Below are 25,576 nucleotides of genomic sequence, written 5' to 3'. Positions count from 1 at the left end.
GTGTTATGTATGGCGTAACATCTGCGCGCCTGCTGTAATCTACTTCTACTTTGCGCTCTTCTGGCCGAATACGGACGGTTCGCTACAACTGATTCTGGGCTTGTGACACGGACAGCTCCACTGCTGGAAGATGTAACTGCCGTCAGAGCAGAAATTGAGCGTGTCGGAAGGCGAACGGTCCACAGCTGTGTCGGTGCCTTCGGTTACTCCACAGGTGCGACGCGAGCCCAGGTGAATGTCCCGCACAGCATAATACTGCCCCGTGGCGTGGAGCACGTTTCGAGCAGCAGTTGGCCTCTGTCACGGCATATCCACACACGACCGCCTACCTGATGTCAGAAGTAACGTGATTCGTCCGACCTGGCGATGTTTTCCCGTCGGCTCGCGGTCCGATGTCAACGCCACAGAAATTGTAATTGACGATGTCGGCGATCGTATGAACACGTAGGGGTCGTCTGATAAGAAGCTCCATATTGAACACTGTGCGTTGAATGGTGCGCTCCGAAACACTTACACCTGCATCGGCATTATCTTATCTGCCACAGATAGCTACCTATCCTGCTCTAACGACTGGGGACGCCTCCGTCCTCCGTGTCGCGTGGAGGCGCAGCGCCTCTTTGCCTTCTCGTGGTTTCACCATCCTTCAACCACTTTCCACAGGTGCTCGAGGCAGCATCGCGCCAACAGCCGACGAGCTTCGCCGTTACCGAGATGATCGTTGCCAGGCGCCGAACCATAACATCCTGTACTTCGTCAAAGTCGGTGGAGTTCCCCGATTCCAATTTCGTCACTGGAATGATTTTCTTTCGTCTCTGTTCCGTTTATGTACTTTCCTTACTCCGTCACTTGTCCTCAGCACCTCCAACCAGATGGCACTAAATCTCGGGGTGGGCAGAGTTTCTTCTGGTCGTCAGTGTATCGAAATCTCAGAGCCAGTCGCAGTTAGTATCCTCGACCTCCGCAACACAGAGCAGTGCGGAATGAGAGTCCACTGGCTGTCGTTGCGCCACCTCACTCGGTCACCAGAGTGAAGAGAGTCCTGAGGATGCGAAGCAGTGCTGCACGAACCAGGAGCGTTACCCACGAGGCTGTTAGAGCGGACCGTGCTGTTGCCGATAGGAAGGTTGCAACACCGGGAGGGTGGACCGAAATACTGCAAGACCTGCACAGGATCGGTGATCGGTGCACGGACTGCCAGTTGGCCCTACCACTGCTGTTTCGGTATGCTAATGCCAATAAATCGCTGGAATCCGTGGCTCTGATCATTATGGGACTTAAAATCGGAGGTCATCAGTCCCCTAGAACTTAGAACTACTTAAACCTAACTAACCTAAGGACATCACACACATCCATGCCCGAGGCAGGATTCGAGCTCCGACCGTAGCGGTCGCGCGGTTCCAGAGTGAAGCGCCTAGAGCCGCTCAGCCACACCGGCCGGGCCTGGAATCCATGTGGCCTGCAAAATTTCTACCCCTTTCTAATCGTACAGTTTGAGACTGGATTAGTAAAAAGTAGGAAAAAGTTAAGATGGCGGTTTTAATGCTTCAGGCGTTCTACATTGTTTCCCTCCACGAACAGAACGTTCATACAACCACCCCAAACGGTCAGAAAAGTCCTTCTTTCGAACGTTGTTCAACTCGCTTGTCACGTTCACACCCTTTTCGGTCTTGGCGAAGAATCAGATATCCATTGTTCATGTGTCCTCTCCCGTAGGTTCATATCGATAACACCAGATCCCAAAGCCAGTCATGATTTTACCACGAAAGAATTGTCCGCGTTTTTCTGACTTCAAATAAATAGCGACAGTCATCCACAAATAGCTATTTTCGTACAGGAGTCAAGGCATGCGGGGTAAAATTTGCACTCTCTTTTCTTCAAAACATTCTTGAGAACGCTTGAACACTCGATTCAGAGGTTCGATTTGTGACGCAACAGTGTTCCCTGCTCACAGCTGACAGGTCGTACGCTCGTCTGTCGTTTAGTTGTAAGTTTCCGCCGTTGTCACTGGGCTGACGTTGCTTACACACTATGCGATCAAAAGTATCGGAACACCACCGAAAACATACGTTTTTCATATTAGGTGCATTGTGCTGCCACTTACTGCCAGGTACTCCATATCAGGGACCTCAGTAGTCATTACACATCGTGAGAGAGCAGAATGGGGCGCTCCGCATAACTCGTGGACTTCGAACGTGGACAGGTGATTTGGTGTCACCCGTATCATACGTCCTGTACGCGAGATTTCCACACTACTAAACATCCCTAGATCCACTGTTTCCGATGTTTACGAAGTGCAAACGTGAAGGGACACGTACTGCACAAGAGCGTACAGGCCGACCTCGTCTGTTAGAGACGGCCGACAATTGAAGAGAGTCGTAACGTGTAATAGGCACACATCTATCCAGCCAATCACACAGAAATTCCAAACTGCATCAGGATCCACTGCAAGTACTATGACCGTTAGGCGGGAGGTGAGAAAACTTGGATTTCGTGGTCGAGCGGCTGCTCACAACCAACACATCACGCTGGTAAATGCCAAACGACGCCTCGATTGGTGTAGGGAGCGTAAACATTGGACAAATGAACAGTGGAAAAACGTTGTGTGGAGTGACGAATCACGGTACGCAGTGTGGCGATCCGATGGCTGGGTGTGTGTATGGCGAATGCCCGATGAACGTCATCTACCACCGTGCGTAGCGCCAACAGTAAAATTCGGAGGCGGAGGTGTTTTGGTGTGGTCGTGTTTTTCGTGAAGGGGGCTTGCACCCCTCGTTGTTTTGCGTGGCACAATCACAGCACAGGCCTACATTGACATTTTAAGCACCTTCTTGCTTTCCACTGTTGAAGAGATATTCGGGGATGGAGATTGCATCTCTCAACACGATCGAGCACCTGTTCATAATGCACGGCCCGTGGCGGAATGGTTACACGACAATAACATCCCTGTAATGAACTGGCCTGCACAGAGTCCTGACCGGAATCCTACAGAACACCTCTGGGATGTTTTGGAACGCCGACTTCGTGCCAGGCCTAACCGACCGACATCGATCTCTCGTTAGTGCAGCACACCGTGAAGAATGGGCTGCCATTCGCCAAGAAACCTTCCAGCACCTTATTAAATGTATGCCTGCGAGAGTGGAAGTAGTCATCAAGGCTAAGAGTGAATTCCAGCATTACCGATGGAAGACGCGACGAACTTGTAAGTCATTTTCAGCTAGGTGTCCGGGTACTTTTGATCACATAGTGTATATCACGCATAAATCAGTCTCCGAGCTATCTGAAGTGCGGGTACAGATGTCGACGTACGTTGAACCACATAAAAGTAATTATAAGAAAAGCAGATGCCAGGCTGAGATTTGTTGGAAGAATGTCAAGCAAATTCAATTTATCCACGAGACAAGTGACTTACAAAACACCTGTTCATCCGATTCTTGGGCACTGCTCATCAATCTGGGACCTTTATCGCATTGGATTGACAGAAGATCCAACAAAGAGCGGGACGTTTCTTTCACTGGACCATTTACTGAGCGCAAGAACTTGACAGAGATGCTCGTGTGTTCGTCACGGCATCGCTCAGTCGACGGGAGTTCACTACGGAGATGCTCAATGAACTCCAGTGGCGGGCGCTGTGAGAGAGCTAGTGCGCATCAGGGGGGGCTTCGCTGTTTAAATGCCAAGCGCGCACGTTCGAGAGTCGTGTAGCATATCACTTCCTCCACATACGTCTCGCGAAAACCACCACAGCGAGGTACTCGGAGGACCTCCACAGGTTTCTGGTCAGTTGTTCTCCCCGCGCCCGATTCGCAAACGGGACAGGGAAGGTCAGAAACGATAGCGACATCACAAGTACCGTCCGGCACTCACCCTACTGTGGCTAGCGCAGTGCAGGAGGAGGACTGGGGCCAGACCTGGACTGGACTGTACTTTTGAGGCTGCGGCCACACGGGCGATTTTTCCTGCGGGATTCGAGCCTTAAGAAACGCGGCTCGTGTTTCACGAAGTGTGTCGCCGACACAGGGGAGAAAAACTCCGAGCGTTGGCGTTCGGACGGCCACGTACGCGCGCCGGAGAAGCGATCTCTCGAGAACACCAGTGGGCAGCATGTCATTGGGCAGCAGTTCAGTTTTCGCAGTGTGTTTTATTAACTGCTCGGCGTCGTCGTTGAAGACAGTAGAGGAAACATTGGGTCCACCGTATACTGAGTTACAAGTGATCAAATGGAAAATTCATTCCTCTAGATTGTACGCTGAAGGAATATCCCGATACATTTTTCAGCATTTTCGATCGTTAATCAATCCATTCGTAGAAACTGTTATCTGTAGTGATTTAGGCACTTCTAAAACAAATACAGCGATCTGGAATCGTTCTTTCGATTGTTGTAGGAGGTGTGACAGATAGCAATTACCATTTCAGATACATTGATTTGGGAGGCTATGATCGTGAAGGAGATTCAGATTTGTTAAAAAAAATACACAGACATATTAAACTTGCGTGAATAAAAACATCTTGCAAGCTGTCCTGCCCATATAACAATTTGTGTTTGTGGCTGACGAGGCACCTCTTCAGACCTTTTCGAGAGAGAGGAAAAAAAAACCAGATTATAATGGGCTAGATGTTTTGTTGAGATGGCTCGGAGCACCGCGGCCGCGGTCACGCGTCGTTGGCCATCCGCAGTGTCTCGCTCAGCGCGAGGTGACTCTCCTTCAACAGCCTCCTTACTCTACAGATTTTGGCGCCAGCAGATTTGCTAGCCCTGAGGTGCTTGCGCTCCGCGGACGCTGCGCGTGACTGCGATGTCTCGAGCGATTTCCCAACAAGCGTTTGCTGGCAGTTTCCAACAGCCTTACAACTGATGTCGCAAGTCTGTTGTAGCTGATAGTGATTAATTTGAAGGCCAGTAAAAATATTTTGTTCGCAACTCTTGCTTCCTTCCTATTGGTTCGAATGGCTCTGAGCACTATGGGACTTAACTTCTAAGGTCATCAGTCCCCTAGAACTTTGAACTAGTTAAATCTAACTAACCTGAGGACATCACACAGATCCATGCCCGAGGCAAGATTCGAACCTGCGACCGTAGCGGTCGCGCGGTTGCATACTGTAACGCCTAGAACCGCTCGGCCACTTCGGCCGGCCTTCCTTCATATTCTGAGATCACTGACCGAAGTTTTCTGACGCACATTGTAGCTGCAACGTGTGTACCTCACAGTTAGTGGGGATTGTTGACAATTACAGCTTTGACGACAATCTGATGTGTGCGTGACAACAGGTCTGCGTGTGGAACTGGAGGCGACACGAACAAAAAATTTGTCAGAGGTCATTTTACAAACTATTTCTCTTCTATTCGTCGATCAGAGACTTAGTAAATCTTCTGTAAGGACTACATCTTACGCGATTGCCTGGAGAATTGGAACTTGAAGAACTTGCTCGTAAATAAATGTGTAAGCTCTATGGTAATTGCTAGCCACGACTCTGTATTCATACTCCTATGTTTATATTTTTGTGCGCATAATATATGTTCCACATCAACACTGAGGCGATCTGGTCGTGAGCGCGCGGCGGACTGTACGCCACTTGCAAAAACGTTGGTGTGGACGTATCAGACGCAAATATAAAAACTGCCGCATCCCGCACTCTCGCTTTTGGGAGGTCGAGAGCACACTGCTGCCAGTCAGCTGGAGTTCCTGCTGAGAACTACAGGCAGGCCGGGGCGCACGCGAGCAGCGGCGGCGCTCTGTCTGGCCACCCTCTTCGTCGCGTTTCTTCCAGATCGAATCCCACTGGGGAAATGGCACGTGTGGCCGCGGCCGTAGCCGTAGCCTTATAACGGAGCGGGAGCCGGGGTTCTGTTGGCCGCCGACCTCGAGTGGCTGCAGCAGCGCGCCTGATTGATCCCCCTGTTTACGCTGCGCCGTCCCGCAGCGTCGCAATGACCCGCTTCTTCTCTTCTCTTTTCTTTTCTTTTCTTCGCGTCTACCCGAGAAGAGCCTTACGTAATGCGAGGCCACCTCGTGTGGACGCTACTCTGCGACGGCTCGCCCATGTGGACCGCCCGTGTTTCAGCCTCGCGAACCAGCTAGCTCGCGGGTTCTGCTTTCACCAGTCCGCACGATGGGTAAGAGACACTGATGTACAGCTACACGACGTTCGTGGCGCCTCAGCTTACAGTTACGAGGGCAGTTCAATAAGTAATGCAACACATTTTTTTTTTCTGAAACAGGGGTTGTTTTATTCAGCATTGAAATACACCAGGTTATTCCCCAATCTTTTAGCTACACAACACTATTTTTCAACGTAATCTCCATTCAATGCTACGGCCTTACGCCACCTTGAAATGAGGGCCTGTATGCCTGCACGGTACCATTCCACTGGTCGATGTCGGAGCCAACGTCGTACTGCATCAATAACTTCTTCATCAGCCGCGTAGTGCCTCCCACGGATTGCGTCCTTCATTGGGCCAAACATATGGAAATCCGACGGTGCGAGATCGGGGCTGTAGGGTGCATGAGGAAGAACAGTCCACTGAAGTTTTGTGAGCTCCTCTCGGGTGCGAAGACTTGTGTGAGGTCTTGCGTTGTCATGAAGAAGGAGAAGTTCGTTCAGATTTTTGTGCCTACGAACACGCTGAAGTCGTTTCTTCAATTTCTGAAGAGTAGCACAATACACTTCAGAGTTGATCGTTTGACCATGGGGAAGGACATCGAACAGAATAACCCCTTCAGCGTCCCAGAAGACTGTAACCGTGACTTTACCGGCTGAGGGTATGGCTTTAAACTTTTTCTTGGTAGGGGAGTGGGTGTGGCGCCACTCCATTGATTGCCGTTTCGTTTCAGGTTCGAAGTGATGAACCCATGTTTCATCGCCTGTAACAATCTTTGACAAGAAATTGTCACCCTCAGCCACATGACGAGCAAGCAATTCCGCACAGATGGTTCTCCTTTGCTCTTTATGGTGTTCGGTTAGACAACGAGGGACCCAGCGGGAACAAACCTTTGAATATCCCAACTGGTGAACAATTGTGGTAGCACTACCAACAGAGATGTCAAGTTGAGCACTGAGTTGTTTGATGGTGATCCGTCGATCATCTCGAACGAGTGTGTTCGCACGCTCCACCATTGCAGGAGTCACAGCTGTGCACGGCCGGCCCGCACGCGGGAGATCAGACAGTCTTGCTTGACCTTGCGGCGATGATGACACACGCTTTGCCCAACGACTCACCGTGCTTTTGTCCACTGCCAGATCTGCGTAGACATTCTGCAAGCGCCTATGGATATCTGAGATGCCCTGGTTTTCCGCCAAAAGAAACTCGATCACTGCCCGTTGTTTGCAACGCACATCCGTTACAGACGCCATTTTAACAGCTCCGTACAGCGCTGCCACCCATCGGAAGTCAATGAAACTATACGAGACGAAGCGGGAATGTTTGAAAATATTCCACAAGAAATTTCCGGTTTTTTCAACCAAAATTGGCCGAGAAAAAAAATGTGTTGCATTACTTATTGAACTGCCCTCGTAGATACAGAATGAAAATCAATAAAACAGCAAACAGCAGGAACGCTCCTCTCTGGAAATGGAGGAAAAGAGCTCCTAGAACATGTGTCAGGAAATGCATCGTTGCCACGTTAGACAGCTGTGCTGAATAACAGCTCCTCTGACCACGCGCTGTGAGATCCTTGTGTGGCAGACGCAGCGTACTGTAAGCACCAGAATGGTCCGGTATTCGTGTCGGGAACGAGCCGAGATGGTGGTTCTGTACGGCCAAGCTGATGGAAACAAGTACCTGACAGACGCCGACCACATCACACAACATTTCAAATCCTTTTTCTGCAGTTTCCTGATCACGGGTCCTTTCAGACAGACGAACGTGCAAGGGGAGGGGTGGGGGGGGGGGGGGGCGGACTGTGCGTACACCAGATTTGGAGGACCGCGTTCTAGAGGATTTTGAGTCGATTCCTAGTCGACTCCAGCCAAATGGCCCGCCAAGATGGTGTAAGGCAAAGTATGATTCTGTACAGTGCATTGGCTGGTGAGGGGAGAGGAGCCATGGGGGGGGGGGGGGGGTGGAGACAAGGCACGCCTAACCAGTTGCAGTGCTGGCACTACAAATTGTTGCGCGTCATGCTTACACGAAAGCAGACGAAAGGCTTGGAAGTAAAACTCGCTTTAAATGTTGTCCGTAAACGAAACTGAAATCGTCATGTATATATATATATATATATATATGTTTGTCTACTATGCGCTCACAAACCATTCATCCGATTGCAATGAAACTTTGGTGAATTGTTGTCCGAACGACCGAAAAGAGTAATAGACAATGTTTTAACAGATAGGTCCCTGTGGCATGCGTAGCGCAATTGATTAGGAAAAGGCTTGTCATGCAGTGCACCCGGGTTCGATTCCCACTACTCGCAATTTTTTTTTCATTCCCCGCAATGTTAAACAATTAATTATAAAATTTAAATATACTTAAACACGCAATATAATTTTGCGAGCATCGCTACGTAATACTGGTTTCCTTCTAACCGTAGGCCTATCGGTAGGGGTTGTTGGCGACTCCCGAGATTGGCCAGCAACTGCCTCTTCACTCATTTTGATTGTGTTTAGCACAACTGCTCAATAAAAACACGCAGAATGTGCACACCCTCCAACAGTGTGTTCACGACGCCTGTGACGCTACTCGGAGAGAGGGCCGGCATGTGCGAAAGAGTGCAGCAACCAGAGATGCGACGCGTGTACGCGAGCATCGGGTTCCTGTGGAGCCCACGTGGAATATCAGTTGTGGCGTAGATGCGATGCAGCTCAGTACTGTGTTCCAGGGTGATTTGCCCTCGTTGGACGCACACCGTCCATTTCTGGACACATGTTCTTAGGATCTTTTTTCCTCCATTTCCAGTCAGAAATGCGTACCTGCCGTCTGTCGGTTTTATTAATGTTCGTCCCGTATACAGCCACGCCCCTACGAGAAGTTGTTTCAGTCACCACGTCGAAGAAAATCCGCTGCGATCGTGAAACTCGCTGACCTTTTACACATGTGAGACCTGAGTTTCTTCCGCCGTATACAGTGTTCACATGACGTATGGGAATGCAGAGCGGGACGTCGTCGACAACCGCCAATATTTCGACATTTTCAAGCAAAGTTGCAGGAAGTAGGCGCTGTGCAAGTGAATTTCAAATTTCGATTTAGAGAGCAATTCTGGAAAGATAGCACACACACACACACACACACACACACACACACAGACACACACGCTAGCGCCACACAACCAAAGATGACAGGTGTCAGAAGTTATCAACAGTGAAAATTTATAGCCAAGAGGGAAGGTAGCATTGACTCTCTCCTCTGTTTTTTGATAAGGAAGAGGATGCCGCGTGTTGACTGGGGCACGTCCTCCCAGGAATAAAATAACAACAGCTGAGAGGGCTGCTTTACGTCCAATTAGAGTTGATCCGTGTATTGTTATTTTAACCGCAGACAAGGGAAATGCTACAGTTGTTTTGGACAAGCGGGATTAAATTCAAAAGATGTAGTGTTCGCTGACTCGATCAGCGTGTCGCAGGATCGGTACTGACTCCACAACAAGTGTTAAGAGAAAAATTTAACAGCCTCCTCAAGAAATATTCTCTGTCGCAGGAGACTATCGAGTCTTCGTTCTTACCGAGCTGTTCGCTCTAGGTTACATGGCCTTCCGAAGGTCCACAAGGAAGGGGTTCCTCTTTAGGCCAGTTGTAACATTGGTGCTCGGTCATATCGTGTAGCAAAACACCTTGTTACCCTGTTGAGCTCACTAGCTTCACGTTAACAACTCGGCGGGTTTCTTACGTCGATTAGAGGGAGTGCATTTGAAAGGCTCTGATCTTCTACTAAGTGTTGATGTGGTGTCTCTCTTCATTCGCGTGTCTCTCTCTGATCCATTACGATTAATTGAGGTTAGATTTGGTGTCGTTAGAACCTATTTCGACATGTGTTGACTTCTACTTACTTTTTAACCAACGGCCAGTACTATGAGCAGAGATCTGGAGTTGCGATAGGGCGCCCGCCGTCGTCTTTTACTGAAAATTTGGTTATGGAAGAGTTCGAGGAACGTGCCTTAGGGTCGGCGGCTTTGAAACCTGCGTCTTTTTTTCCCTCAGATATGTAGGCTATATTTTTTTGTTTGGCCTCATGGCTGTGAGAAATTGACCCGCAACACAGGACAGGTAGAATAAATTGTGGAAAGAGACCAAACTAAGGGGCTGTCAGTTACACTCGAACATACAACTTTATTCTTTGATCAGACATTACAAGAGCCCAAAAATTTTTTTTAAACACGCAGCTTTAATATTGGGACTTAATTACCGGCTGAAAGCCACTTTAATTTAAAAACGGCTGAAGGCCAATAACTTAAAACGCAAGCATAATCAGAAATTTAAAAGGCAAACCTTATCTTACAACAGTTCAAATTGGCTGAAGGCCGAAAACTTAAAACTCCAAATCATTAATTTTTTAAAAAATACCAAAGTCCTTACATGAAACAGTTCTTTCATTTAGGCGAAGGCCTTAAGAACAAACAAAGACTTAAAAATTCAATAGGTTGAAGTACAAAAGTTAAATTCAAATCGGCTGAAGGCCAAAGACTTAAAAATTAAAAAACTTTTTAAAATACCAAATACTTACATGAAACAGTACTTTAAACTAGGCTGAAGGCCTTAAGAGTAAAACAACTCTAATTTAAAACACAAAACCGGCCAGAAGCCATACAAGTACCAACAACAAGAACAAATTTAAAAAATAAGGCAGTACACACAAGGGCGCCCAGATGTTTGACGGTTGGCCTGTACTTCAAACACTAGCGCTCGCTCAGGTGAAACAGTCAGTCGGGCCAACCGCTCACGATCCGACGACAACCCGGCCGACCGACAGTCGACAGACCGACGTTCCAGGTGGTTTCCACTCCACACTTGCATCGAGGTTCCGCTCTGCACTTGCGCCAAAATTCCAATGATGCTGACATCAGAGACTGCAGAACCAAAAAGAATGGATCACAGACGATCCATAAGGGGTGGACGACCCGAAAACCCATGTCGTTTAATCAAACGACCGACTAACTCAGAGGCAGTACGCCGACAACACTTAAATAAACTTGTCAGTGAAAATCACATAAACTACACACAGCCCCACGAACATCTGCACGAGGACTAGACAATGCTCACGGCAGTGACTGTGCAGTAACGAGGACAAACCATGAGTTGGCGCACACAGCCGACCCGTAAGCAGTTGCCAGCCAAATACACGTCGACGGTCAACCGACGTTGTCCCCACTCAGACACCTGTGTCAGCAATCGTTGAGCAAGTAATGGCTATCCGCACACTCCTGACACTGCATGCCCCACTGGTGCTACATCACATCTGCAGCAACCAACCAACTGCTACACTTCAGCACGGAAACAGCAGTAAAATAACTGTGCAGTCGACATCACAAGCTACACAAAATATCACAAATACAAAGACAGAGTGGAAAGTCTGTTCCAACATATTCCCATTTTCCTGCAATCATTAAGTTTTTGTTTTATTGAAGTTGTCTATGTATTCTACACTCCTGGAAATTGAAATAAGAACACCGTGAATTCATTGTCCCAGGAAGGGGAAACTTTATTGACTCATTCCTGGGGTCAGATACATCACATGATCACACTGACAGAACCACAGGCACATAGACACAGGCAACAGAGCATGCACAATGTCGGCACTAGTACAGTGTATATCCACCTTTCGCAGCAATGCAGGCTGCTATTCTCCCATGGAGACGATCGTAGAGATGCTGGATGTAGTCCTGTGGAATGGCTTGCCATGCCATTTCCACCTGGCGCCTCAGTTGGACCAGCGTTCGTGCTGGACGTGCAGACCGCGTGAGACGACGCTTCATCCAGTCCCAAACATGCTCAATGGGGGAGAGATCCGGAGATCTTGCTGGCCAGGGTAGTTGACTTATACCTTCTAGAGCACGTTGGGTGGCACGGGATACATGCGGACGTGCATTGTCCTGTTGGAACAGCAAGTTCCCTTGCCGGTCTGGGAATGGTAGAACGATGGGTTCGATGACGGTTTGGATGTACCGTGCACTATTCAGTGTCCCCTCGACGATCACCAGTGGTGTACGGCCAGTGTAGGAGATCGCTCCCCACACCATGATGCCGGGTGTTGGCCCTGTGTGCCTCGGTCGTATGCAGTCCTGATTGTGGCGCTCACCTGCACGGCGCCAAACACGCATACGACCATCATTGGCACCAAGGCAGAAGCGACTCCCATCGCTGAAGACGACACGTCTCCATTCGTCCCTCCATTCACGCCTGTCGCGACACCACTGGAGGCGGGCTGCACGATGTTGGGGCGTGAGCGGAAGACGGCCTAACGGTGTGCGGCACCGTAGCCCAGCTTCATGGAGACGGTTGCGAATGGTCCTCACCGATACCTCAGGAGCAACAGTGTCCCTAATTTGCTGGGACGTGGCGGTGCGGTCCCCTACGGCACTGCGTAGGATCCTACGGTCTTGGCGTGCATCCGTGCGTCGCTGCGGTCCGGTCCCTGGTCGACGGGCACGTGCACCTTCCGCCGACCACTGGCGACAACATCGATGTACTGTGGAGACTTCACGCCCCACGTGTTGAGCAATTCGGCGGTACGTCCACCCGGCCTCCCGCATGCCCACTATACGCCCTCGCTCAAAGTCCGTCAACTGCACATACGGTTCACGTCCACGCTGTCGCGGCATGCTACCAGTGTTAAAGACTGCGATGGAGCTCCGTATGCCACGGCAAACTGGCTGACACTGACGGCAGCGGTGCACAAATGCTGCGCAGCTAGCGCCATTCGACGGCCAACACCGCGGTTCCTGGTGTGTCCGCTGTGCCGTGCGTGTGATCATTGCTTGTACAGCCCTCTCGCAGTGTCCGGAGCAAGTATGGTGGGTCTGACACACCGGTGTCAATGTGTTCTTTTTTCCATTTCCAGGAGTGTATATGGATTGTAGTTTTAATAGTTAAGGCTTTCTTTTAACTGGTACTTGTATTATTGCCCATTTTTAACACCTCTTTTAGTAGACTCATCAGATATTGTTTCTATTTTACTTGGTTCATTTATTTAATCCAAACTGTTACATAGCCACTGTTTTGAATATGATGTTAATGTTAAAATGCAGTGCCACCACACTCTCAAAAATTGCATTTACTCTTTGTTCCCTCAAACTCCTCCATTTTCCCGCATTTATTTATTTCTGTTTATCTTATTGATATTGATAAGTTCCTTATGTATTGTGTAGTTACATTGATAATTGTTTCTTCTTTTAATTGATTTGTGTATCACTCTCCATGTTTCCACCTCCTGATGTAGTCTTGTCAAGTACTAATTTTATTTTATTTTATTAGTTTTGTTTATTAATAGAGCCTGTTATGTAGGCATGCTGTTCCTATTTTGTGTTAAAGTTTTTCCTGTCTGCTCCATTTTTATTTATTTACTGTTCAATTTTTTACCTTTTCATCGCATTACCACCACACTGTCAAAGATATTACTTACTGTATGTTTATGCTTCAGTCTAGACATGTTACATCTCTTCCAATGTTATTTGTAAACATTGTAACTTCTTTGGTGACAACACTCAGTAACTGTCTGAAGATGGCCTTTAAGCCGAAAACTGCTTAACACAATAAAAGTAATACTTTGCAACAAAAGTAAACTGGTGCTTTTCATTTATTATAATGTTGTTCAACCAAGAACAGATGGAAGATTCTGTTAACTATCTCTGTCTTGCTTATTACCCTGTTCTCAGGTTTTCAGATATCATATGGTGCAGGCAACAACCCACGTATCTTCTGGTCGCATAGTTGTTGACTCGTAAGCAGTGCACAAAGCTGGCTTACAAATTAGATGATAAAATTATATAAACTTTCAGTTCACCAGTGGAACAGTAGTGGAAGGTGTATCTAGTTTTTAGTCCCTTCCTCATTACTATTAATGACATTGCAACACCCTTAAACTCCGTGTAATAAACTTTTGCTACTAGTGGTGTAACAGAAGTAACAAAATACTGCAATGATCAGGGCATTGAGGTGAATGTCATCAGATCTCAGTTACTGGAATTTAAAACAGGCAGTTCTCATCACATCAATGTTTATTCCAATGGGGCGAAAAATTTCAAGCTACCTACCTTTCTTGCTCCTCCACTCTTTTCCCTTCTTTTCTTTTTCCAGATTGGTTTGAATATTACAATACCAAGACTGCCACATGTGACTGAAAACAACCTTGGGCCACACACTGTATGTGTGGAAATACATAAATATTAGGATTAACTAAATGAACATGACTGCCAACTTTGAGAATTCAGTATAGTGTGAAGCCCCAGATTGCAATAACAGCCTCAAAATAACACACCATGGTATCAAGGGGGGGGGGGGGGGCGCCTAGATATGTTCCTAGGAAATTACCCTCAGTGTGATTAGTATGTGAATCCACAAGGCATCACACATGGTTGGTGGAAGACTGCAGGCTTTTCATTCTGCTCTGTTAAAATTCCTCCCGTACTCATATTGGCCACTTTGATATTGATGAAATATTATGGCACTACTTTCCATGTTTTCAACTCATTTAACAGCTCTCCACAGATGAGCTGGATAAAATGTTGACGTTTCTGGACTCACAAGAAGGGCAGTGATGTGCTGCATGTACACACTCTCTCTACAGTTTCTGTAACACTAACCTAGACATTGTCAAATTTTTGATTTGTTGGGGCCATTCTTTCTGAATGCTACAATTCTCATAAACTATTTTGTTATTATGTCTTACATCAAACAGCTGAGAGGTATCTGAATTCTTTGACGACTGCAGACCGTTTGTGCCGTACACCCCGAGCCGGCGGCCGGTGCTGCCGCCACTGACGGTGACCGTACTGGACTTCCCCGAGGCGGTGGCCACCCCCAGCTCACTGTTCTACCAGCCGCCCCTGGAGGACGGGCTGGGCAACCGCGAGCCACCGCAGCCCGTGATCCCTGCCGGAGTCGTGCAGTCGACGGCACCCCAGCCCAACCTCTCCGTCTTTGTCAACTCCAAGGAGTCTCCCATCCTGCAGGTACTGCCCGTGTGCAACTGGTGCAACACATTTGTCGTTTATAATTACTGAACTTAAATACACAGAAAGTATAGCCCGATCCTCACAGAATGCTAAAAATAGTTTGATAGACTGGAAATATCACCTCAGTGGGCAGCCTACAAACTGAGACCAGTTGTCATATGAAATTGTGGGGAGGGGGGGAATGAGTCGTGGGTCATCCATACTTAGAGGATTCACTGAGATTTCTTGCAGATCTCTACTGACAAACTTTCATAAGTTGATCACAGTTATCTGCTAAGTATTTTGAAACGAGGGCACTTAGTTTCCAGTTGACGAATGTACAGTACTTTGTCCTAAAAGAGTATCCATGATTCTAGAAGGGAGCAAGGCCAAGGAACAGGAGAGAGGTTGCAGAAGCAGTGGACGGAGTGTAGCTTTGCACTGAATGACAATATAGTTTTGAGTTTTCAGACAGATTCTACCAGCCACTATTCATTACATGCTCTGCCTTTCTCAAAGTAATACTGAACTGATACATTTGTTTCTGCAGTAGGGCAAAATGACAAGTTCCATTCGCGAATATCATTTCCATCAAAGGGTGGGAGGTGTAGGGGGAGGGGTGTCAGCTGGCCTCCGTGGCTTGCAAAGTTTTCGTTCACTTACAGTACTCTTTGTTGAGAACATAGTTAAATGCTCTTAGGTCTGTTTACTCCGGACATCAGTTGTGTACTTCTCTGGCCTATCTTGGGTTTTGTTCCTGGCATTGTTGTTGACTTTTTGATCTCTACCCGTACACTGCTTGAATCATTTACATATAGATATGTGTAACAATAAAAATCAGAGTTTGTTATTATTTTTTAAAAATAAACATAAAAGACAAAATTAGAGGACACAAAGCTATAATCATCAAAGAAGCAAATCAGTTTAACTATGAGCTGGATAACTCGAAAATCACGAAATTATAGCCACTATTTTATGAAAATGATTTCTGTTTATGTGGGGGTTCCGATAGCCTACTAAAGACAAAATGTTCCGCATTCAATAATTAACCAACTAACAAGTTATTTTCTTGAAATCACATATTTTTGAAACCAGAAAATTTAGTGTTACAAAACTGTGGTACTGAATTTTGGAAGTAACATTTGAAATATAAAGTTTTTTTTTTTAGTGATGACTTTTAAATGAACTAATTCAATTTAGAAACTTGCTCACTGAAAATTTCATCTTCATGTGGTTTCCATTTATTGTTGATCAGTAATATTTCTTTTTTAAAGCTAATGCTGGTAGATGAATTAATGGTCCTAGTGTTGTCAGTAACAAAGAAACTATACAGTTAATAATAAAGTTTTGATAATCTATCCTTAAATAAGAAATTTAATATTTCAAGTAAGTATTGTAATGTACTAAATGTAAAGGGGGGGGGGGGAGAGCACATATGCATTTAAGTAGTAGAATTGTGGCAAGTGGGACTGTCCCATCTTGTTGCTACATCTCAAATGCAACAGCGATCTCCACTTGGCCCATAGATAGCCCCACAACAGAGAAAGGGCTGCACATTTATTTTAGGACACTGAATAATTTTTTTGTGTTTGAAATTGTTCAAATATGTTAGGAAAATGTTGAAAAAATATACATTCTTAAAATGCAAAGAGTAAACAAATATATATATATTTTTTCCTCTTTACAGTTTTGCAAAACTGTGTGGAATTTACTCTATTAATAGACATTTGTTAAGTATAAAATCATAGTTTCAAACACTAAATGAACAATATTATGATAGAATTAATGGTACTATTGAAAATGGATTTATGGCACATATCTTTATATACTATTGAATGCAAGAAAGCAGTTTTGTCTGTATTTAAATGTAATTTTTCTTTGCACTTCTTAAGAGCGTTTGCACATTGTTCTCTTCTCATTCCACACTGGTCAGGGATTAAAGTATCTAATGTTTTTTGGAAGTAATGATGATACCTTGTATTTAAGCTGGATGATCTATATTGGATCTGTGCTAACTGGTCTACCTGGCTTTGTTGCTCCAGGACCAATCTGGCAAAGAGCATGAGCCAGTTCAGTTTTAAACTTTTGGTTCATTTTAAGAGTGAGTACCCTTCTGTAGAGAATCCACAAATTTAGTACAGATATATCAGTGAAATGGATAAACAAACTTTTTATAGCATCATTTGGATCTAAACTTTATATGACATCTGCCAGTGTTGCTATCTAATAAATCTGCATTTCCCATATTTGAGTTTTACTCAGAAACAACAGCAGGACACTGTAGCAGTGTGTGTTCTCTCTTCTTTCTGTCAAACCTTTTGACTTCCGATTCTGGCAGTTCACTGACAAAAGTAAACAGAAAACAGCTAATACTATTCTCTTTATACAAAATGGAGGAAATGTAAACTTGGTTAATGGAAGTAATGTATTGCTCAGAATATCCACGTGTTTCTTTCTTCAGCTCCTTTTCATTTTGAAATTTACAGTTTGGTGTTCTATACCTCTATTGAGGTATAATATCCATCACAATATATTTTGTAGTTCAGGTCCCTTTGCAGATAATCTGGCAATTTTAACTAGGGATATTACCACAGCTCAAAAACAAATTGAAATTCTTAAAGAAATTGTGGAAAAAGTAGGAAATTCTTAAAGAAATTGTGGAAAAAGTAGGACTACAAATATATGATGTGCAACAAACAAGCACCAAAGTTTTTGAACATGAAATATGGAAAAATAAAAAGGGCTTCTGAATTTGGATACTTGGGAAAATCTTACAAGAGAATGGTGTGGAAGAAGCTGCAAACGAAGTTCTCTGTCAAAAAATGGCAACTGCAATCAGATTAACACAAAATATTTATAATAAAAAATCACTTTCTAAATTCAGTAAACTTAGGCATTACAGCACTGTAATAAAGCTTGAATTCCTTTATGGAGCAGAAACTTGAAATTTAATTAGAAAGAGGGATATTGAAGAAATCTGAAAGAAAGATTACTAGGAAAATATTAGACCCAAAATAACTGATGGAGAAACTTATAGACTGGGAAGTAATAAGGAAATAGAAGAATACACAGACATGCATGGTGGACTTAAATTTTATGGGCACATTAAAAGAAAGGCACCCACTATGTTGGCAAAACAAATAGTAGAATTCTACAAAAACAGAAGTAAGGTCAAAACTGGGCCAATTAAATGGGTCACCGTGATTCAGGAGGATCTTAAAGTAGCCAGTATAATTCAGGGAGACGTTACAGATATTTGATTGGAAAGTTTGTCATAGGGAAATTAGAAAACAGACTGGTAACTGTTGTCTGATGAAGAACGAGACTTCATTCTGAAAGGATGAAACAAATTTGGACACAAAGGAAGGCCAACCATCAAAAGTGACATTGATTGATTGTACCTTGCATGGTCCTGTTGGGCCTATATGTGAATAATAATAAATATGTGTAATTCCTCTAGTAGTCTCGGGCTTGCTATCACTACCTGCAGATTCCAGAAAATTTACAGTTATACTAGGATCTTCATCTGAATTGTCAAAATCTGCACCATCTTCACTATCAGACAGCCATTCTATGGCCATGTAGTCTTCTTAAGTCCTCACTTTGCATCATCTATTTTGAAAATATGAAAATGACTCTGTTACAACACTTGAACTATCTTGAGAAACTAGAAAAGCAGAATGAAGGAAATACTAATTTGTTATTGTTCAAGTGTGGGTTGGAAAATTACTACATGTTATTGCACACATGCAAACAAAACTGATTCATGTAGTACTTAAGTATTTATTAGAAGAAATAAAAGCTCAACCGTACAGAATGTATAGTATACTCTCAAAATGTTATACAAGCACTACATATTTTTTACATTCATGTGTTCTTGCTTGCAACTGCCAACAAGCCTCAAAATTTTACATAGGAGAAAGTTCAATTAAAAACAATATGCACACTTACCTCTCTGATAAGCAGAAAGAAAATTGACGAAATGTATATGAGGCTCAAACTGTAGACGCAAATATGAAGCATTCCTAGAAACATTTTCTGAACTTACCGTTAAAAACAAAAAGTATAAACAGGGACAGGGAATCCAGGATCGTCCCAGGAGTAATCATATCATCTCAAAGAAAATCTGAACTAGGTAGTAGCAAACAATTTACAAAGTTCTTCATGTAAAAAGATATTTAGGAAATAAATCATTGCCTCAGGTAATAAACTCCTTATTCTTGAATGGTACATTTCTTAGTAAGCTCAAAATTGCAGAAACCATACCTGTTCATAAAAGGAGAAATAAAGATCTATAGCAGTACTCTCAATATTTAGTAAAGTATTTGAATATGTAATGGCCATCAGCCTTAATCCATTGCTAAACAAGGCAAAAATCTTGTCACCTGGCTTCCAAGGAAAGAAAACAACTGTTGATGCAATACATGAATTCTGGAGCTTGTTGACAAAAAATTTCCAACCATAGGTATTTTTCTAGACCTCACGAAGGCCTTCAACAGAATACTGCTGCAAAAGATGGATTCATATGTGATAAGAGGAACCACACACACATGGCTGGTCTAATAACTATGTGAAAGAATCATCAATATTATGTTGAATTAAATGAAATCAAGCCCTCAGGAATAGCTGGACATTCTTCCACATAAACCATGAAGCAAGGCCCCTTGTTGTTTTTAGTTTAAATAAACAATCTTCCACATACCCCAAACACCAGAACTCTCCTGTTAGCCAGTGATACCACTAAAATTTTTGAAAACATAGTCACCTATCTTAAAAGTAGTTAAAATTAAAATTTAAAACAGTCTTTATTGCAATCTTGTTAAAATACTTTTTTTTTTAATTTGGAATGAGTGACCGGTTTCTACTCTATGAGAGAGTCATCTTCAGACTCCAAAGCGGTGGATGGACGCTGCTAGATGAGTTCCGTCGACCCTCGACGCTCATGTAAGCAGTTACACGAGCATCGAGGGTCGATGGAACTCATCTAGCAGCGTCCATCCACCACTTTGGAGTCTGAAGATGACTCTTTCATAGCGTCGAAACCGATCACTCACTCCAAATAAAAAAAATATTTTAACAAGATTGTGATCAAGACTGTTTTAAATATTAATGGTACCACTGTTCTCACATCTGCTACAGAAGAAACTATCAAGCCTGCAGTAGGTTGTTACATAATAACAGCTGGACTAACTTTTCACAGTACCCAAAGCAGAAATTATATGGTACCAACTATATCACTGGACACAAATAATGTTGAATTTGGCATGAGGGTTTCCATAACTTCGAAAAAGTGCATTGATTTAGCTAGCAGAAAACTCGGTAAAAATGTTTTGTGAACAGATCAGTGAAGGATGTTATAAAAAAACATATCATTGTATTACACTCTTTTCCACTAAATACTTAATTATAGAATTATTTTTTGGGGTCCAAGTTTTGAGTCAATTAAGTTATTTAAACTTCAAAAGATAATAATCAGAACTATTTTATTCAAACAGCAAAGAGTTACTGTGTAAACACTCTCTAAAGAACTGAGTATATTGGCCCTTTGATGGCAATACATACTGAACATATTACAATTCACTAAGAAAAGCATTAACAAACTTGACAGAAATATGGATTGCCACCATCATGACACGGGGTCATAAACCTCTTTAAGACTAATGTAATGGTTTTAAATGTATGGGAATTAAATTACATAATCACTTTCCAGCATAGATAAAAGAAATTCAGGATCTAAATAAATTTAAAATGACTGTAAAATCTCTCTTAATACAACACTGTTTTCAAAGCATCCTGCAATTTTTGGAATCTGACCTGTCCTAACAAACAAAAGTATGTCAAAACAGTCATCACTGAAGCCATTTTCATGCACATCTTATGCTATCTGCAGAAATAAAAGTAAATGAATTAAGAAATGTTACTGTTTAAGAAAATAAGTCATCTTGCTCACTCACGCAGCACATAAGAACATAAGAAAATAATATGATAAGATGATAATGTATACAAAGGTATAACTATTAGAACCTGTGCTATATAGGTAAAAATAACACTATCACTACTGTAGGGTTCCTGCCAGCTGTTAGTAAAGAGCCTTTAGTAAAATTTAGTGAGAATGCTATTTGATATTCAAACAATGGAAACTCCGGGTAGGAATATCAACAGTGTAGGAAAAAACACATTGCTACTTACCATAAAGAACACGTTAGGCTGCAGACAGACATAATTGAAAGACACTCGCATAAAGCCTTCATCAGTAAAAGAGAGACACACACCATTCATACACACAAGCAAGTGCGGCTCATACACACACAACCACCAACTCCAGCATCTCTGGAGTTGGTAGTCATGTGTAGTACTTAGCTGTAATTCAACATTATTTTACATATATTTATTGAAATGACAGGCCTAAAATTAAACTATTTCTTTTTTTCCCACTTTGCTAATGTTAGATTATAATACTCTCATTATCTTATCTTATATTCTGCTTTCAACACTGATTTGTTGTTTTATTCTTGAACTATTGTATGTTAGGATAAATGAAACCCGCAACCAAACAATATTTTATACCTATAAGAATTATGTGGTACTAGCTGTGTCCGCAGTGTTACCTACAGTTAAACAATAATTTCTAAAAAATGTTAATACCAAAACTCGTTATCCACATGTATGCACCATCACAAAAGTTATTTCTTGGAAGTTTTGCAGCAAGAGCCACTTGCAGCCTAGAAAACTGTGTGGCATCAGAAGGGTGGGGGACACAGAATTTTGAGATGCCGGGAAAAGCTGACAGAACTCACGTTGCTCAGAAATGACTCGTACTTTTCACAGAAAACATTTTTATGTGACCAAGTAGCGAATTACAAAATGTGCCATAAAAGGGAGCAAATTGTGCTTAGCACAGGAAAGATCATAATTGTCTGGGTGTGTAAGAAGAGCCATAAATACTGCAATATGGTTCTGTAAACAATGTCTCTAGACTTGTATGTAGAGACAGCTGAATACCCGGCATTGCCGGAGTATGTATTTACTTCAATCTTCTATTAGCCTATCTCCTCCTCCTCCTTCTCTCTGTCCATTTACTTACCCCTCTCTCAGCCAAACTCGCCCCCCCCCCCCCCCCCACACACACACTGTACTTCCCTCCTCTGCTTGTCCATAGTATAATTTTCCAGGTCATAATTAATATGTCTACCAAACTTCGTTTAAATCATTGCAGGGGTTTAGGGTGATCTTTTGATCCTTGGCTTTGCCTGCGTGCTCACATGTCAAATCTATTTCACACATATTTCATAATATTTCACATATATTTAACATACTTATATTTCACCTCTATCTCTAGCAAATTTCGCCCTGCAGTCTCATTTTCACACAGCTCAAAGTTATCTCCTGAACTATGTCATAGAATCACATAATTTTGCAGGTACATCCAGCGATATAGTGACTAGTGTCTGCAAAATGTGTTGTGAAGAGAATTAGTAGTAAAGAAATAATAAATTCAAAGCAAGATATGACAGTTTCTCACACATCTCGGTATTTGTCATATCTCCTAAATTATGCAATGTACAATGATAATTATATTTTGTAAATACATTTAGCGACATATGTGGATACTGTCTGCGAAATGTGTTGTGGATATAATTAGTAGCAAAGAAGTAATGGATTTAAATGTCATACATGATTCAGCAGTTTGTCACACATCTGTATTTATGACATCATACTTCTGAACTATGTCACACAATGATATAATTTTGCTTCTACATTCAGTGGTAGATGTGAATATTTACTGTGAAATTTGTCATGAATACAGTTAGCAGCAAAGAAGTAACAAATTAAAACATCGTGGTTTTTGCGGCAGTTTCACAACATGAACAGTGAAATGTAGTAAGTGGTAAACTTTTTTCCTTTCATCATTTTATGGGGGCTGTCAGTGACAAAAAGTTTTGTAAGAGTTTGAAATTATGTGTAAAGTTTGTTGCAAGTCACTAATTGTTCTCATTCTCAAATACTGGATGAATAAATTATGGACATTAAAGCTTTGTGGGATACACTTCATTCCTCCCTCCCCTCCCCTCAACCCCTTTGGTTAGTGTGTAGCTAGGTATATATAAGGTAATCTATGTGCTAATCTGGGGAATAATCTATCTCCATTACAAATTCGTACAGCCATTTCAGACTGAAGCAGTAAAACACACACACACACACACACACACACACACACACACACACACTCTCTCTCTCTCTCTCTCTCTCTCTCTCTCTCTCTCTCTTTCACATTTAAAATATGTATAACATACTTTGGATGACAGCTTAAAAAATGTGACTTTCGGTCTCAGAAAAAAACACTATAATTACATAAGCACATTTCACTAAAACATACATTTTTCTTTTTCAGGTGTTACGTGATGAGGCAGCACTCAATGAAGACCAAGGCAGAGGTGAATTTGTCATTGATGAAGACAACGACTCCATTGTTGTCATAGCCCCAAATTAATTTTCTAGCTTTTTTTAGTAAGGGAGTATCACCCTTACAAGACAACACTTATATTAACACTGCACTCTAATGAACATCTAAAAGTTGATACCTATATTGTTTGGTAACACATGACAATGCTGAGGCTGTGAAAATATAACCACAAATTATTACTACAAAGGAATTAATGAAATAATATAAGACCACTGGACAGGACGGCATGAAATGGCTCATTCCGTTCACTGTATCTGTGTGTAACATTTTTGTAATCATCATAGTTCAGTTGCTATGGATTCTGCCTGCCTACCCTGAGAAGAAACTAAATGAGAAAATATCAGTCACACTCTCCACAATAAGTTACATGTTTCTATTTCATGAAATCTTTATTGTTCTTGGGTACCTTTTATGTTATATAATTTATTAACTCTAACTTTTGGAAATGCATAAACACTGGAGGAAAATTACCAAGTGTTTCATAATCTTAAATTTTTAAGTCACTTTTTGTAAATAAGAAGAATGTAATCTCCAAAAGACATTTTATGAACCCGTTATTGGTAGCAAATTTCTTATTGTGACTAAATCATATGTAACACAATTGAGGTAAAATCAGATAAGGAGCCAGTGACTAAGTATACTGCCCCCTAAACAAGAGCACTACATTTTATTGGAGTAATTTGCACGACTGAGTACAAATGGATCAATGAAACATACAGTTTTGCCTGGGGAGTTCTGGTTCCAAATTTGTACCACTTCAAGTGCAATAGTTCAAACACTGAAAGTAAGGAAGGACAAATGAAAACCCTTTATCTTACAAAATCTCTATTATTGTGCAAAATGATATGGATACATGAAACACTGACGTTACAATAATTTATAAAATGTATTAAAACAAAGTAAAATATCTGTATTTTCTGTACTGTTTCATCTAAGAAAGCTCAACCATGACTGTTCTCTGCATTGTCTGTAATTATCATGCAAATATGAGAGTGCCAGTGATATTAAAGTTACCATGCCTTACCATTTTAAAAATAACATGTAGCATATTGTCATTTTTATTACTAATAAAATACAGATCATAACAACTTTCCACCAATTTTTTTAAAAAAAATGAAACTTACAGGAAATATTATTATCTGACAATGATCTGATCATTGTGGCCAAAGTAGATCAATGTATGTTTCATGAAAACAACATTAATATCCAAACACAGCTTTCAGAAAGAAATTGTTTTCATAATAACAAATAAAATACTAAACTAAAAAGTCTTTATATGATGCAGTGATTCACCAGTATAATATACTAAAGTGAACCCTACATCTGCTAAGCCACTGTGTAAAATATACTCATTCCCTATCCTATGGGAACATAAGAAATCTCTTCAATAAAAAGATGGGCTTCTAATGTAAATGTAGGAAAAAATAGATACTGTGTAAATCATATAATTATACATTGTTATGAATATCTGAAGGTGAAGACAAGCTCATTGCCTTCTTTTACTTCCATTGTCATTACAATTGTTGAGGCATGGATGTCTACATACAGGCAACTACTACTTCCCCAGAGAATATGGTCGCTATGACTGCAGCACATACCATTTCAGGTTTTTGCAAAAGCTCTTTCAGATTTTCTACAGTACTTAAAATTCTTTAGGTCCACCCCCTCCACCACCTGCTGCCCCAAGTTGTATGAGGCTTGCTCAGGCAGGGCTCTGCCTGGGTCGACGGTTGCTTCCATAGCTTCTCATGCGATCCATATGGAAAGGTCTCATCAAACAACTACCTACAGCCACTCATCAGAGAGAGCTCAGTTGGTCAGTCCTCCTGAGAAAAAGTCAGATTCGTAGTAACAGGACTTAGTGTGCCATGACACTTTTATTGTAATCAAGAGAATGGGGGTAACCTTTGAGAAGGCCTCCCCTTTCTATATTCACAAGGCATTGGAGGGTATTGCTGGGTCCAGTGCTCACAATGGGGGACTATATTTTATGTTTTCAGGCAACTGTGTCCAAAGTTAACTTGGCTCCCATACC

At 42.7% G+C, this 25,576-nt stretch overlaps 1 protein-coding gene across 2 annotated transcripts in view; it reads left to right on the top strand.

Annotated features, from left to right (window-relative positions):
• Window positions 1–24,629, top strand: part of LOC124711656 — a 382,392-nt gene extending 357,763 nt beyond the window's left edge. For both annotated transcript variants that reach the window (XM_047241845.1, XM_047241844.1), the window contains exons 4-5: window positions 14,855–15,095; window positions 23,470–24,629. In XM_047241845.1, coding sequence (XP_047097801.1) covers window positions 14,855–15,095; window positions 23,470–23,568 — 340 coding nt within the window. In that variant the 3' untranslated portion in view covers window positions 23,569–24,629. The remainder of the gene's footprint in view (window positions 1–14,854; window positions 15,096–23,469) is intronic.
• The last annotated feature ends 947 nt before the right edge of the window (window positions 24,630–25,576 follow it).

The sequence above is a fragment of the Schistocerca piceifrons genome, chromosome 8 (genome assembly GCF_021461385.2).
Source record: "Schistocerca piceifrons isolate TAMUIC-IGC-003096 chromosome 8, iqSchPice1.1, whole genome shotgun sequence".
NCBI classification, from domain to species: domain Eukaryota; kingdom Metazoa; phylum Arthropoda; class Insecta; order Orthoptera; family Acrididae; genus Schistocerca; species Schistocerca piceifrons.
Note: the sequence above shows the minus strand (reverse complement) of the source record. Positions and strands in the feature narration are given on the sequence as shown.